The sequence below is a fragment of the Thalassophryne amazonica genome, unplaced genomic scaffold (genome assembly GCF_902500255.1).
Source record: "Thalassophryne amazonica unplaced genomic scaffold, fThaAma1.1, whole genome shotgun sequence".
In the NCBI taxonomy this organism is placed as follows: Eukaryota; Metazoa; Chordata; class Actinopteri; order Batrachoidiformes; family Batrachoididae; genus Thalassophryne; species Thalassophryne amazonica.
This window is the reverse complement of record NW_022986256.1, coordinates 122,017-136,214: the sequence shown is the minus strand read 5'-3', so window position 1 is coordinate 136,214 and position 14,198 is coordinate 122,017. Positions and strand designations below refer to the sequence as shown.

General features: G+C 41.2%; 1 protein-coding gene across 1 annotated transcript; it reads right to left on the bottom strand.

The window, feature by feature from the left end:
- Positions 1–103: 103 nt before the first annotated feature.
- On the bottom strand, positions 104–9,576 carry si:ch211-284o19.8 (protein lifeguard 1; the record flags this gene model as incomplete). Its single annotated transcript, XM_034165377.1, is given in 8 exon segments — positions 104–376; positions 3,869–4,021; positions 4,119–4,166; positions 4,168–4,248; positions 5,994–6,053; positions 6,055–6,156; positions 6,158–6,196; positions 9,400–9,576. Coding segments are annotated over 8 exon segments (795 nt in total), but the record flags the coding sequence as incomplete, so codon positions are not given.
- Positions 9,577–14,198: the final 4,622 nt, after the last annotated feature.

Below are 14,198 nucleotides of genomic sequence, written 5' to 3'. Positions count from 1 at the left end.
AAAATTAGAGATTAAATATTTTCTGTTCCAGCAGTGAAAATTTTAATAAAATACTTGTTATGATTAATTGTTATTATTAACATGATACTGACACAAAATCATGAGTCTGTTGTGTTTACATTTATTCCATCAGTCTAACTTTAAAAAACAAAACAAAAACGATAAGCGGGGGGGGGGGGGGGCGTGTTCTCTTCTATGAGGACTTCTCCACTTTGCAGCGCGTATGTGTTTGTGTCCCGTTTCACCTCCTCCCCAGGATGAAGAGGAAGATGAGCATCACGTCCAGGTAGATGTTGAGGGCGGCGGTGATGTATTCCTCTGGATCCTGGCAGTCGCTCATCCATCCCATCATCAGCTGACAGTGAAACATCAGGAACTGAGACAAAGAGAAGAAGCTTCAGACTGAGTGAGAAAAGACGACCAGCTAATGTGTTAATTAGACAAAGTACTTTTGATGACGGCCAACTGTTTACATATAGTGAAGTAAGATTTTTCTTTTTCTCTCCACGTCTGTAAACCTCCTCTGAGTTCTTTTTCTTCTTCACCTCCTGACCTTCTCAGCCCTCTCCTCCCTGCCTGCACTCTCAGCTGATTATTTAAACTCTTCTGCTTTCACCCGCTTCTTTTTATTCACACTTATTACAGCGAGTATCTCACTGGGCTGCGACTGATGGAGAGCAGGCCGAGACGCAACTTTGCGTGAAAACACAACAGCTTTCTCATGTGGAATCTCACTGAACTGGTTGTCCACATACGTGTGCGCCTGGTGGCTGAATTCCTGCCCGGAATGGCGGCGATAATACAGGTACAAATCGGGAATAGTCTGCACGCATACCGCGCAAGAGCTGGCGCGTGGTACACACGTGGAAGTCGAGCGGCAGTGACATGTCCTTTGCAGGTGCAAGGATTTGTGTGTGAATACCACGAGGCACTCTCCTGGATGTTGAGCGTCACTGTCATGGCTGACATGATGCCACGTTTGTGCATGCGGCGCTCAGGGTGGATGTGGACTATTACATAATTATTATTATGTGAAAGAGGCTGTGGAAATTCACAGATTTTATGCAGAAAACACACTGAAAATAATAAATGAGCTGTGTTTCTCAACTTCCATTGACATCCTCACAGACAATGAAAACAAAAACAAATTCAGATCACCTCGTCCACACTCTCCTCACAGGTGAAGCCTGCAGTCCCTGTGTGCACGAGGGCCGCCGCTGGCCGGCAGCATTAGCCTGTGGTCCTCAGAAAAATAAATAAAAAAAAACAGTAAATCCAGTTCATGCAGCTCGTCCGTGGTGGGACAGGACTTGTCCAGCTCGCTTACACGTGTACACAGCGAGTGAGTGCCGGTCAGGCTGCAGAGCCAGGTGGCTGGAGGCTGCTGGAGCGTTCAGTCGCTTCCAGAAGTGCTATTCCTTTCCAATCATATAAAAGAAAAAGTATGTCAACCCCTCACAAGTTGTCTCAGATGCTGCACACTTTCTGAGTCGCAGAGACCACACGGTGAGAGGTACGAGGTGCCCACCTGATGATTTTGAAAGGGAGTTTATCGCAGAAATTTTTGTTGGTCTCTTCAACAAAAAAAAAAAATCAACCAGTACATGGATGCCACCCCGTGACTGAGGCAAGGGGACGGTGAACGGCTACAAACCTTGTGGCAAACTGAGCAAATTTCCTCACAGATGTCTTTCACAGGATGTCACAGCCCAGTGAGATATGACCCTAACTCAGGCTGACTGACTTTCATTCCCTGTCTCTTCAGAGCATACCACCGCCTACTCCCATATTCTCATTACAGATCACAAAGTCATCTGCAGACGTAGTCTGTGGAGACTTCTGTTTGATCTTGTCCATCACCATTGCAACCAATAAAAGGTTTAGAGCTGATCCTTGAAGCAAAACCACCTCTACCTTGAACCCATCCATCAGTCCTACTGCACACCTCTTCACTATCCTTGTACAGTAGTGTTCAGAATAATAGTAGTGCTGTGTGACTAAAAAGATTAATCCAGGTTTGAGTATATTTCTTATTGTTACATGGGAAACAAGGTACCAGTAGATTCAGTAGATTCTCACAAATCCAACAAGACCAAGCATTCATGATATGCACACTCTTAAGGCTATGAAATTGGGCTATTAGTAAAAAAAAAAAAAGTAGAAAAGGGGGTGTTCACAATAATAGTAGTGTGGCATTCAGTCAGTGAGTTCATCAATTTTGTGGAACAAACAGGTGTGAATCAGGTGTCCCCTATTTAAGGATGAAGCCAGCACCTGTTGAACATGCTTTTCTCTTTGAAAGCCTGAGGAAAATGGGACATTCAAGACATTGTTCAGAAGAACAGTGTAGTTTGATTAAAAAGTTGATTGGAGAGGGGAAAACATATATACGCAGGTGCACAAAATTATAGGCGGTTCATCTACAATGATCTCCAATGCTTTAAAATGGACAAAAAAAACACAGACGCGTGGAAGAAAATGGAAAACAACCATCAAAATGGATAGAAGAATAACCAGAATGGCAAGGCTCACCCATTGATCAGCTCCAGGATGTTAAATAAAAGACATGTGCAGAAGAGGTTACAATTTGCCAAAGAACACATCAACTGGCCTAAAGAGAAATGGAGGAATATTTTGTGGACTGATGAGAGTAAAATTGTTCTTTTTGGGTCCAAGGGCCGCAGACAGTTTGTGAGACGACCCCCAAACTCTGAATTCAAGCCACAGTTCACAGTGAAGACAGTGAAGCATGGTGGTGCAAGCATCAAGATATGGGCATGTTTCTCCTACTATGGTGTTGGGCCTATATATCACATACCAGGTATCATGGATCAGTTTGGACATGTCAAAATACTTGAAGAGGTCATGTTGCCTTATGCTGAAGAGGACATGCCCTTGAAATGGGTGTTTCAACAAGACAATGACCCCAAGCACACTAGTAAACCAGCAAAATCTTGGTTCCAAACCAACAAAATTAATGCCTCGCAGATGTGAAGAAATCATGAAAAACTGTGGTTATACAACTAAATACTAGTTTAGGTGATTCACAGGATTGCTAAAAAGCAGTTTGAACATAATAGTTTTGAGTTTGTAGCGTCAACAGCAGATGCTACTATTATTGTGAACACCCCCTTTTCTACTTTTTTTTACTAATAGCCCAATTTCATAGCCTTAAGAGTGTGCATATCATGAATGCTTGGTCTTGTTGGATTTGTGAGAATCTACTGAATCTACTGATACCTTGTTTCCCATGTAACAATAAGAAATATACTCAAAACCTGGATTAATCTTCTTAGTAACATAGCACTACTGTTATTCTGAACACTACTGTACATGTCCTGCACCTCCCTCACATACTTCTCTGCCACTCTAGGCTTCCTCATACACCACCAGAAATCTCTTTGCACCCTATCATAGGTTTTTACTAAAATCCACAGATGCATAATGTAACTTCTGACTTGCTCTGAACTTCAGCACTCTCCAAGCAAACATCCCATCGTAGTGGTTTTTCTCAAAATGAAACTGTTGTTGCACACACTTTTTTTATGGCTCCTCTCTGATGAACATCCACAATTCTTTCCCATGACTGTGAAATTGTCCAAAATATCTTAGTGCCGTTTTGACCCGGCTGGATGGTCTTATAGTTTTATGTATAGTTTTATATTTCTTTTCCATGTATAAGTCGCAGGTTAAAAACCTTGAGGCCGTGACTTATTCTCCAGAAAATATGCTGAATTAAACTGATGCAGGTGGTGTCTTCCTCAACGTTCCTACACTACCTGTGACGTTGGGACTGTTATACTACATCATTTGGTCTTAGTTGCAGTGGTGGAAACATGCATAGTTCCTGTTGAGTGTTTTCTTGTACCAGTGAGTAGAGCAGAGCTCCCAGACACCCGTACACGATGTGAGTGATAGGGGTGTAGTAGTAGCTGTGGAGCGAGCAGAAGATTCCAAACATCAACAGATCCACAGCCAGAATCAGCAGAACCCCGTTCCACACGGTCAGATCAAACCACGTCTGGAACCAAAACACAAAGACGTGAATATGATTCTGTCCACATGTAACGACGTGAAGCATGTCGCCTGCTAACATTCTGCCATAACGGCGCTCTGACCTGTGCTGAAAAGGCGACAGCGGTGATGGTGATGGCCAGCGTGGCGCCCCACGCTGACCACCACGGCAGTGGTGTTGTGGAAGGAGGCGATGGTCCCCACCATGTACGACATGCTCAGGGTCACCACAGCCTGGACACACAAACAGGACTTAAACCCATCCCACTTGCGGATGTGTTGTTTCATTGGCAGCTTCACCTGTTGAAATGCCTCAACAGACACGTGTTGAGCCCAAAACACTAAATAATGACGGTCCTGGACCCCAATACAACTTCATTTACGGGTGATTCTTTAACTACGGGCACTATTGGCCTTGTAAATGTAATTTCCACCACACCATTGCCTTACAATATAAAGCGCCTTGGGGCAACTGTTTGTTGTGATTTGGCGCTATATACATGTGCTCTGATGTCACTGTTTATCTCCATAGAAACTACCCAAACAATCTTTCATACAAACTGTTTAAAGGGACATTACATTGTTGTGGTGGAAATTACGGCAATAGTGTGGGACAACTACATTTTGTTTAAAAAAATCACAACACTTGTATGACATTGAATACCCCAATTATGTTTTGATTATTTTACTGATATTTTATTCAGAGATATTTTAAAACATTAGAAAAAACGTTTTTTACTATTCATTTTTATCATTGAAGATCAAAGTCTGGGTGTGTGACAAGCACAAAACGGCAATATTTGCATATAATGATGCTGAAAAAAGGTGAAAAAGTCATCATAGACTACTAGAACAAATTTCTTAACACACTTTCATTGTAAAGATAACTATAAAAGTGTGAAATTACCCTTTTTTCTGTTTTTCATACAATATGATCAAAGGACATAAGTGTCCTTACATCAGTCGTCAAGAAATGAGTGAGTTGCCCGTAAGGGTTTGGGAACGCGACTCAAAGCTGATTTTTGGCTGTCAGTTCATCAGCAGTTTAGACTGCAAAACTGATATCTAAGAAAGTAAAAAATTGGACTTATTTTTTGTCTAAGTAGAAAAATAATCTTGTCGAGCATCTACTACATAAGAAAAAATGTCTTATTTTGGGAAAATGTTTTAGTTTTGAGAATTCTAACCAGCAAATTTTTCTTACCCCATTGGCAGATTTTTGCTTAATACAAACAATTTGCCTACATTTAGGATTATTTGGCTTATTTTGAGAGGGGCAGTTTTTGCAGTGTATACAGCTTCAGGGTGAAGTGGAACAGAGACAGATTGTCTTAACACAGCCACAGTTTGCTAGAAGGCACATGGGAGACCCAAACCTTTTTATCTATCTGTAATAAATCCTTCACTTACACCCCAGAATGACAGATGACTGGCTGATTGGGATCCACTTTGGGTCACCTGTTGAAGTGGTGGTGATTTCCTGGTAAGTTTTTTGTTTCTTTGTTCTTTGTTTTTTACATTGCTTGAGCAGCTCCAAAGGCCAATCATCCGGAGACCCTCAGTATTAAGTAATATTCCTTGGAAGTCTGGTGAAAATCTGGTTACCTGTTCCCAAGTTGCGTTGTGCACAAGACACATGAGTGATGATAATCCCGTGATACGTAGGTGGTTATTTTGAGAAGTGGGCCTGGACTGCTTGTGTGAGCTGGGCAGTTGCCATCCAAGGATCCAACCAAAGAGGGTTCAGTGGTGCGGTGCAATGACACGTGGCACAGCACATGCTCCCAGACCGGGGCCACGGCAAGGGGTAGCTATGTGCATTACAGATGTGGCACAGACTTACTGTGGCAGCACATTTTGGGTCAAAGGTCCCAAAGTTGGTATTTTAAAAGTCTAATGTTCCATCATGAAGAATGTTTTACACTTTTATCTAACAAGTCTCAGTGTTAGCAGATGTGGAGATGTGTTTGTGGACCCACCAATCCCACGATGTTCCACGGATGGCGCCTGCTGAAGGACTTGCAGCAGGTGAGGGCGATTGGTGACGACGATGAAGATGATGAAGGAGCTGAGGTACGCTGGCAGGTTGGTCTGCACCGCCTCTTTCACCACGCTGCAGAAGGTGAACAGGCTCACCACGGTGGAAGGTGAACACCAGCTGGAGAGTCACGATGCTGAACACCTGCACGGCCCAGAGGGGCAGTTTCAGAACTTTAGATATTTGTGTTTGTTTTGTTTTTAAAGACTTAAAGCTACAGTGTGTAGAATTTAGACCCTGTTCAAATTGGGGTTGGTAATCTGATTATTTTATATTAGGTTATTTTTTGTTTGCTTTCAGATTTGACCCAGATTTGCTGAGGTCTGAATGCAAATGTGGGCTTGAACCCAGCTCGCTTGGGGGATCATGCTGTCATACTTCCGGGTTCGTGGGGTCAGCGTTTGGGTCGGGTGCAAAACCTGTGCACAAACCACTCGCCAGATTTCTGAAGTTACCTTTGTCCAATCTTTGCAGACCATTTGATTGTCTTAGTGGCACAGTAGGTGGAGATGGTCACACAAAGAATCCAGAGACCAGGGAACGCAAAACAAGTTGGGTACAATGTTTCTAAATCAAAACCTATTCAAGGACATCGCTGCCGTACTAGCAGTGGGTACAAGAAGACTGCAAGACAAAGAACCTCAGACTAAGTACAAAAACATGATACATCACAAGATGTTTGTAGGATGAGCCAGATTTGAAAAAATGGGTCTGAACACCATCCTATCTTTTTTTTTTTTTTTTTAAGTCTTCTTCTTACCCCATAGTCACATTAGCTACAAATTGCGGCAAGAAGCAAGTTGGCTTTGTAGCTGCTGGGCGTTTCCCACGTGTGCATGCTAATACGCCGGTAAAATGTCTTGTAAATCATTTTAGAGGTGTTATTCTTGTTACATAAACAGCGTATGTAGATTTAGAAGTGTCCATTTCTCTCTAACATTTACAAAATATTCAGGACACATATTACATTCATACAGAAATAAGCTGTTTCGGAGCAGATTCCACCATCTTGGATTGTTATGTTCGTGGCAAACAACCAGCTAGCATAACGCAGCCTGTCCGCTTGGATTTGCAGTCCGCTGTGTTACGTTGTTTAGTATTTGCATTAAATAGACTTCTCGTGTCTTTGGCCCCACCCAGCTGGCAGATTGCTGTCTCTTGTCGCTGCAAAACGCCCACTATGATTGAAAATAAACGGCAAGTCATTGTTTTGCCGATGTCGTTTGTAGCTAACGTGAACGTAGAATGAGTCTGCAAAATGTGAAAAGTGACACAAGTGTGTCTCTTTTGGGCTGTGGCCTTTGAGCTGAAACATTTGTTGCAGGTAATGAACACGTTTATGATGCTGTATTCTGTTCATGCTAATAAACCCCCCCTAAATTTTCCACACTGTAGGATCTTCTTTAGTTTATCTGACTGGTACCACTATAATGTTCCTTTATTTAACATTTAAAAAACAGATTCACAATCTCACATCAACATGCTTGGAAACTGTTTCGAATTTTGACCTGCTTGGATGTAAATTTGGCAACAAGATACCATGACAAATATGACAAACTCCGTTACCCAGCATGCTTTTCAGGGGTCACATGACACTGCTAACATATGCTAATGTTAGCTTCATGAAGACAAAGATGATAAAGTAGCAGTTTAAGCAATTTTTTTTTTTCCCCAAAAAGTTTTTGTTTTTCAGTTTGTAAGTTTTTTGGTTTAGATTTTTTGCAAATTTATTAAAATAAACTAAGAAATTGCATGTACATAAGGTGCCTCGTGTTTCCACGGATCATCCTTGAGATGTTTCTACAGCTGAAATGGAGTCCACCTGGGGTAAATTCAGTTGATTGGACATGATTTGGAAAACACACACCTGTCTACATATAAGGTCCCGCAGTTGACAGTCAGAGCACAAACCAAGCATGAAGTCAAAGGAATTGTCTGTAGGCCTCTGAGACAGGATTGTCTGGAGGCACAGATCTGGGGAAGGGGACAGAAACATTTCTGCTGCTTTGAAGGTCCCAATGAGCACAGTGGACTCCATCATTGTAAATGGAAGAAGTTCAGATCCACCAGGACTCTTCCTAGAGCTGGCTGTCGGTCTAAACTGAACGATCAGGGGAGAAGGATCTTGGTCAGGGAGGTGGCCAAGATGGTCACTCTGTCAGAGCTCCAGCATTCCTCTGTGGAGAGAGGAGAACCTTCCAGAACCATCTCTGCAGCAATCCACCAATCAGGCCTGTAAGGTAGAGTGGCCAGATGGAAGCCACTCCTTAGTAAAAGGCACATGGCAGCCCACCTGGAGTTTGACAAAAGGCACCTGAAGGACTCTCAGACCAGGAGAAACAAAATTCTCTGATCTGATGAGACAAAGGTTGAACTCTTTGGCGTCATGTTTGGGGGAAACCAGGCACCATCCCTACAGTGAAGCATGGTGGTGGCAGCATCATGCTGTGGGGATGTTTTTCAGCAGCAGGAACTGGGAGACTAGTCAGGATTGAGGGAAAGATGAATGCAGCAAAGTACAGAGACATCCTGGATGAAAACCTGCTCCAGAGCACTCTGGACCTCTGACTGGGGCGACGGTTCATCTTTCAACAGGACAATGACCCTAAACACACAGCCAAGATATCAAAGGAGTGACTTCAGGACAAATCTGTGAATGACCAGCCAGAGCCCAGACCTGAATCTGACTGAACATCTCTGGAGAGATCTGAAAATGGCTGAGTAGAATTTTGAGGGGAAAAGTGAATTTACTCCATTTTGGAATAAGGCTGTAACATAACAAAATGTGAAAAAGTGAAGCACTGTGTATACTTTCCAGATGCACTGTAAGCCACCAGAGATCTTGTTGAGAACTCCAGATAGAAAATCTGGACATATTTCATGGAAATGTTTGCTGGATATCCTTCATACAGGTCAGTTAACATTAGTCAAAGTTATGTTTTTACTCAGTTTATTAAAATGAGTTGGGGGCAGGTTTATTTAAAGTATTTTTTCTGAGTTGTAAGTTGGAAATCGTAAATTCCCTGATCCCATTGAATGCAGCATAAGTTAATTTCATGCGCACCTTCTTGAAAAAAAAATTTATTTGCCAAAATAAGTATTTTACCAACAACAAAATTGGCTGTAATTTTGTGATTACCACAGAGATAACTGAGATAATTCCAAATGTCAGCTCCCAAAAAGGAATCCACTAACGAACAGAAACAGTTGGAAATCAGAGACATAACAATATATAATAAAATAATTTATAAAATAAAAAAAATAGATGATCCAATTACCTGAAACAACTAAAACAAATGGATGTTTTTTTTTTTTTTTTTTATTGGAGAGGAGTGAGCAGCACTGACCTTCCTGACGAACCCCCGCCTCACTGTCTTGTCATCAAAGGAGGAGGAGGAAATGAGTGGGGTTGTGTCTGTCGGGGTTTCTGGCCTCTTGTCACTGAATGACTCATATCCTGTGACGGCGCCGGAGCTGCAGAGTAGGCTGGAGGTTTGTCTGCGTACGGTGGCAGTGAGGTCACGTCAGGCCCGTAGAGGTCATCTTTGGCTGTGAGCTGGCTGGTCGACATTCTGGAAGAGAAAGAGCAAGTGTAGGAAAATCAAAAGTGGCTGATGAATAAAATGAATAAATCCACCAAGAAAGTTCTGCTCTGTACCTCAGTGCCTGTGAGCAAAATGAAGACTTCTGATAAGTAATTAAGAGGAAACGGTCATTAAAGTGTTCACATGATGTACACGTGGATCTCCAGAGGTCCAAAAAACATTTTAGTAGTTTGTAGCCCAAATCCAATCTTATGAAAAGCCACTGACTTTAATTTGTTTATTTATTTGATGGTGACTTTTGCTTTAAACAGAAATGACCTGCTGCTAGCCACGCCCCCTGTGTGAGCGGGAGCAGAAATGATGTAATAACTGGCCAATCAAAATAATAACTTTATTTAAATAGTGCTTTCACAGAACTAAATAGTAGTAAAATAATAATCACGACAACACACAAAAACTATTTGATAAGAAGAGGATAAACCCTTTCATACATACGGTGTGGGCGTGTCTAACAAAGCCAGCAGGAATCCACATGTGGACTTTCAAACAGAAGTCTGAAACGAGCTGATCAAGACTCGGGTTTTGCTAATAGCAGATGAGTTTGTACACGCGCAGAATTTGGAGCCTTTTGAGGTTATTTATGAAAAAGTACCGACCATATGGGTCATTCCATGCCAAATGGGTCAAAGTTTAAAAAATTCCCCACATGACCCCTTTCAAAAAAAAAAAAAAAAAAAATTGTACTTGTTCCCCTACCAGAGAAGTAGAAATACCCCAAGTTTTAATGAGCCAGCTCTAATACTTTAAGCACAGGAGCAGTTTCAAAATCGGCAGCATCTTTGTTCTATTTGAAAAAAGCACTTTCTGGCCAACTTTGAAGAGCAATATAGCCTAGCCAAGTTAAGTGAAACCCTTCAAACTTAGTATCCTAGGCAAAATCATACTGGAAAAGCCATATCTGGCATCAAAACAATGATATCTGGCTTCATTTTTTTATCCAACTGTTCTTAAAAACTGCCAAAAATTGTATTTTTTTCTAAACGAGGTCTGACTTTGAGCATGCACTGTGTCAAAATAGATTAATGCCCACACTTCTCTTTACAGGCATAGACTCATGAATCAGTTACAACACCAGAATGTTTCATTTTTCCATTTCAGCCAAAATTGTGCTTGTGAGGGAAAAATTGAAATGGTGCAATTTCGATTTTTCGCAAAAAAAAAAAAAAAAAAAAAAACCCTCTGACCACAAAAATCACCAGGTGAGCAATTGATTAAAAAATTGAAATTTCAACCATGCAATTATATGGATGTAAAGATGATATATACTAAATTTCAAGTCTGGGCAAGAAATATTTCTTTTTTTCTTTTTTTTACAATAGGCAATATTGTGTGAAATCACACTAACTATGGTGTTAAGTCTTAATCATGGGCTAGAAATGTGAATATATAGTATTACATAATAACTATAATAATTATACAATTGTTTTAACTTGGTAAAAAACTGTATTGCTGATGGATGCAAAGCACAGGGTACCCAAGATGAATGATAATTTTAACAATTTCCCAGAAAAAGGTCAGGCTATATTTAGAATTTCCCAGAAGGTGGGATTAACTGAACAACCTCATTTCAACCTGGTTTCCCAGAAATAGGTCAAAGAATTTCTGGGAATTCTGACCATTGCCTAATCATATTCTCATGAAGGCAAAATGTGCTCTAGGGTTGACTTTGCAAGATGAATGTCATCGAAAGACATTGTGTAAGACAGTTGGCTTTCACAATTTTGTTGATTTGAGTGATGCTGGTGCTCGCAAGTACAGTCTGAATGACTGATCAGAAAGAACAAAGTGAGTCACTTCTCCCAGGGTTTTTGCACACATAACATGCATACTGATGACAAATATTATTACAGTAGCTGATTTACTATTAGTCTTTTTGCCTGTGCTGTGTCTGCAGAAAACACGTTTTCCTGAATTTAACCCAAGAACATAGTTTTCGGACGTGATGGCTTTCTTTGGTATACATGGTATACCAAGATTAAGAGCACTTTGTTTGCAAATGTGTGCATTTTAAAGATTATGGAGGAACTATTACTTGTTCACTGTGTATTTAACTATTAATATAAGAAATGAATCATTCAGGTAAACCTTGAAAGTATTTTAGATTACATGACATTGTATATCATGTGTGTTGGATCTGTATTCATAAAAATTATGACTTTTCAGAAAATTAAAAATATCTAAATATTTCTTGCCCAAACTTGAAATTTAGTATATATAATCTTTGCATCCATATAATTGCATGGTTGAAATTTCAATTTATTTTTTTTAAATCAATTGCTCACCTGGCGATTTTTGTGGTTCATTTTTTTTTTTTTTTTTTTTTTTTTTTTTGAAAAATTGAAATTGCGTAACTTCAATTTTTCTCTTGCAAGCAAAATTTAAACTGAAATGCAAAATTGAAACATTCGGCATTGGAACTAGTTCATGAGAGTCTATGCCTGTAAGGAGAAGTGTGGGCATTTATCCATTTGACACAGTGCATGCTCAAAGTCACACCTCGTTTAGAAATATACCGTTTTTGGCAGTTTTTAAGAACAGTTGGATAAAAAATGAAGCCAGATATCATTGTTTTGATGCAGATATGGCTTTTCCAGTCTGATTTTTCCTAGGATACTAAGTTTGAAGGGTTTCACTTAACTTGGCTAGGCTATATTGCTCTCCAAAGTTGGCCAGAAAGTGCTTTTTTCAAATACGAACAAAAATGCTGCGATTTTGAAACGGTTCCTGTGTTGTGGTTTGCCCCTGGTCTGCTGGTTTGTCTGTCTGTGTTTCCAGGTGAAGTTGAGGTGGAGCTGCTGGGTGCAGTGGCCACAGGTGTGTCAGCTGTGGATTACATCAAGACTCTGCTCCTACCTGTCATGTTATGACTCATGGGCCCCGTCCCATCTGTCAAGTCAGTGCATGGAGTGACAGAGCGACATCTCACAGCTGACTTTCATTCTGCTGAGTGGAGCTTCGCAGCTGAATCTGATGGCAGTTTATCACTGTTCTGCATTTAACCTTGGTGCGTCGTCCGGGTTTGTACTCCCGTGGGTATTCCAGGCTTAGAGAGCACTCGTGTGGAGCTTCCAGGTCTCTGGACTAATTAACTGTATTTCTTAGTTAAGCATTCAGACTTGATGTAGTCTTTATTTCCTCTGTGATGTTTCAGTCTAAACCTAACTGTCTATGTACTTTTTGCGCATCTGGATAGTAAATGTTTAAGTTATCAGTATTCTTTTACTGTGTAAGTTCTAGCTCGATATCTAACTTCTGTGTTTAATGTGGATCATTCAGGTTAATTCCAAGGTCATGTTCCATCTGCTGTAAGTGTTTAAACTTAGATGCTTCTGCTGAATTTCTCCTGTGTTCTTCCACCCGCTGCGTCTCACATTAATCAGCCTTTTATCTATTCCACGTTGCTAAGTGATCAACAGATATTCTATAATCACAGTTAACTCCATCAACACCAGTTCTGGAACAGTGAGCACTGAGAAATAGTTTTTCTCTACTGACTGAACTGTAGTTTTTCTCTACTGACTGAACTGTTTAACCATTTGGTGCCTTCTGTGAGCAGATCCACTTACTGAACACCTCAACATCTAAGGTTCTGAGACAAATGTATTGCTTATTTGAGTGCAGCACAGAAAACCTAAACACAGTCTTGATCCTGAACTGAACATTGGTTTTGAACTATATTCTCATCATTTGAACTTAGACTATGAACTGAACTTTGGATTTGAACTCTGTCATCTTTTGGAACTTTGTCCCAGCTGCAGCTAAAGGAACTATTTCAGTTAACATTGAGTTTCATGTCTCATGGTGCACTTGCACATATTCATCAGCCTTCTCATCTCCATTGCAGTTCATCCAGCCCCAGTAGCTCTACAGGCTCACTTCACCTGGTCCTTGTCCCAGTCTTGTCTGTCCCTGGTTATGGTCCTGTAGTCCTCCTGCTTCCAATCCAGTCAGTTCCTGGTTCCAGTCCAGTAGCCCCATCTGTCTCGTCTACTGTGCAGTTCTCCCTTGTTTGGTTCAATAAACTTTTGGTTAACTCCTCCTGTGTCTGCCTTACTGCTCCTGCTCTTGGGTCCAACATGCAACCCGGTCCCAGACCGTAACATCCTGTGCCTAAAGTATTAGAGCTGGCTCATTAAAACTTGGGGTATTTCTATTTCTCTGGCTGGGGAGCAAGTGCAGTGTTTTACACTTTTTTTTGGAGGGGTTCATGTGGGGACCACTGGCTGACTTGGCATGGAATGACCCATATTTAACAGCAGGGGGCAGTGGCCGAGTGGTGGGTGCGCTTGGTTTCAGTGTGGAAGGTTCCTGGTTTAAACCCCACTCTTGCGCATTATCCATGTGGAGTTACAGCAGGAAGGGCATCCGGTGTAAAACTTGTGCCAAATCAACATGCGGATCCCCCTTAAATCTGCTGTGACAATCCCGAGGGAGCGGCTGAAGGGACTCGCTCTTTAACACTGGACAAAACCTGATTTTGTACAATACGCCCCTTTAAATGTTGGCATGTCCGTGTGAAGTCCTTGTATTAATTTTGGTGT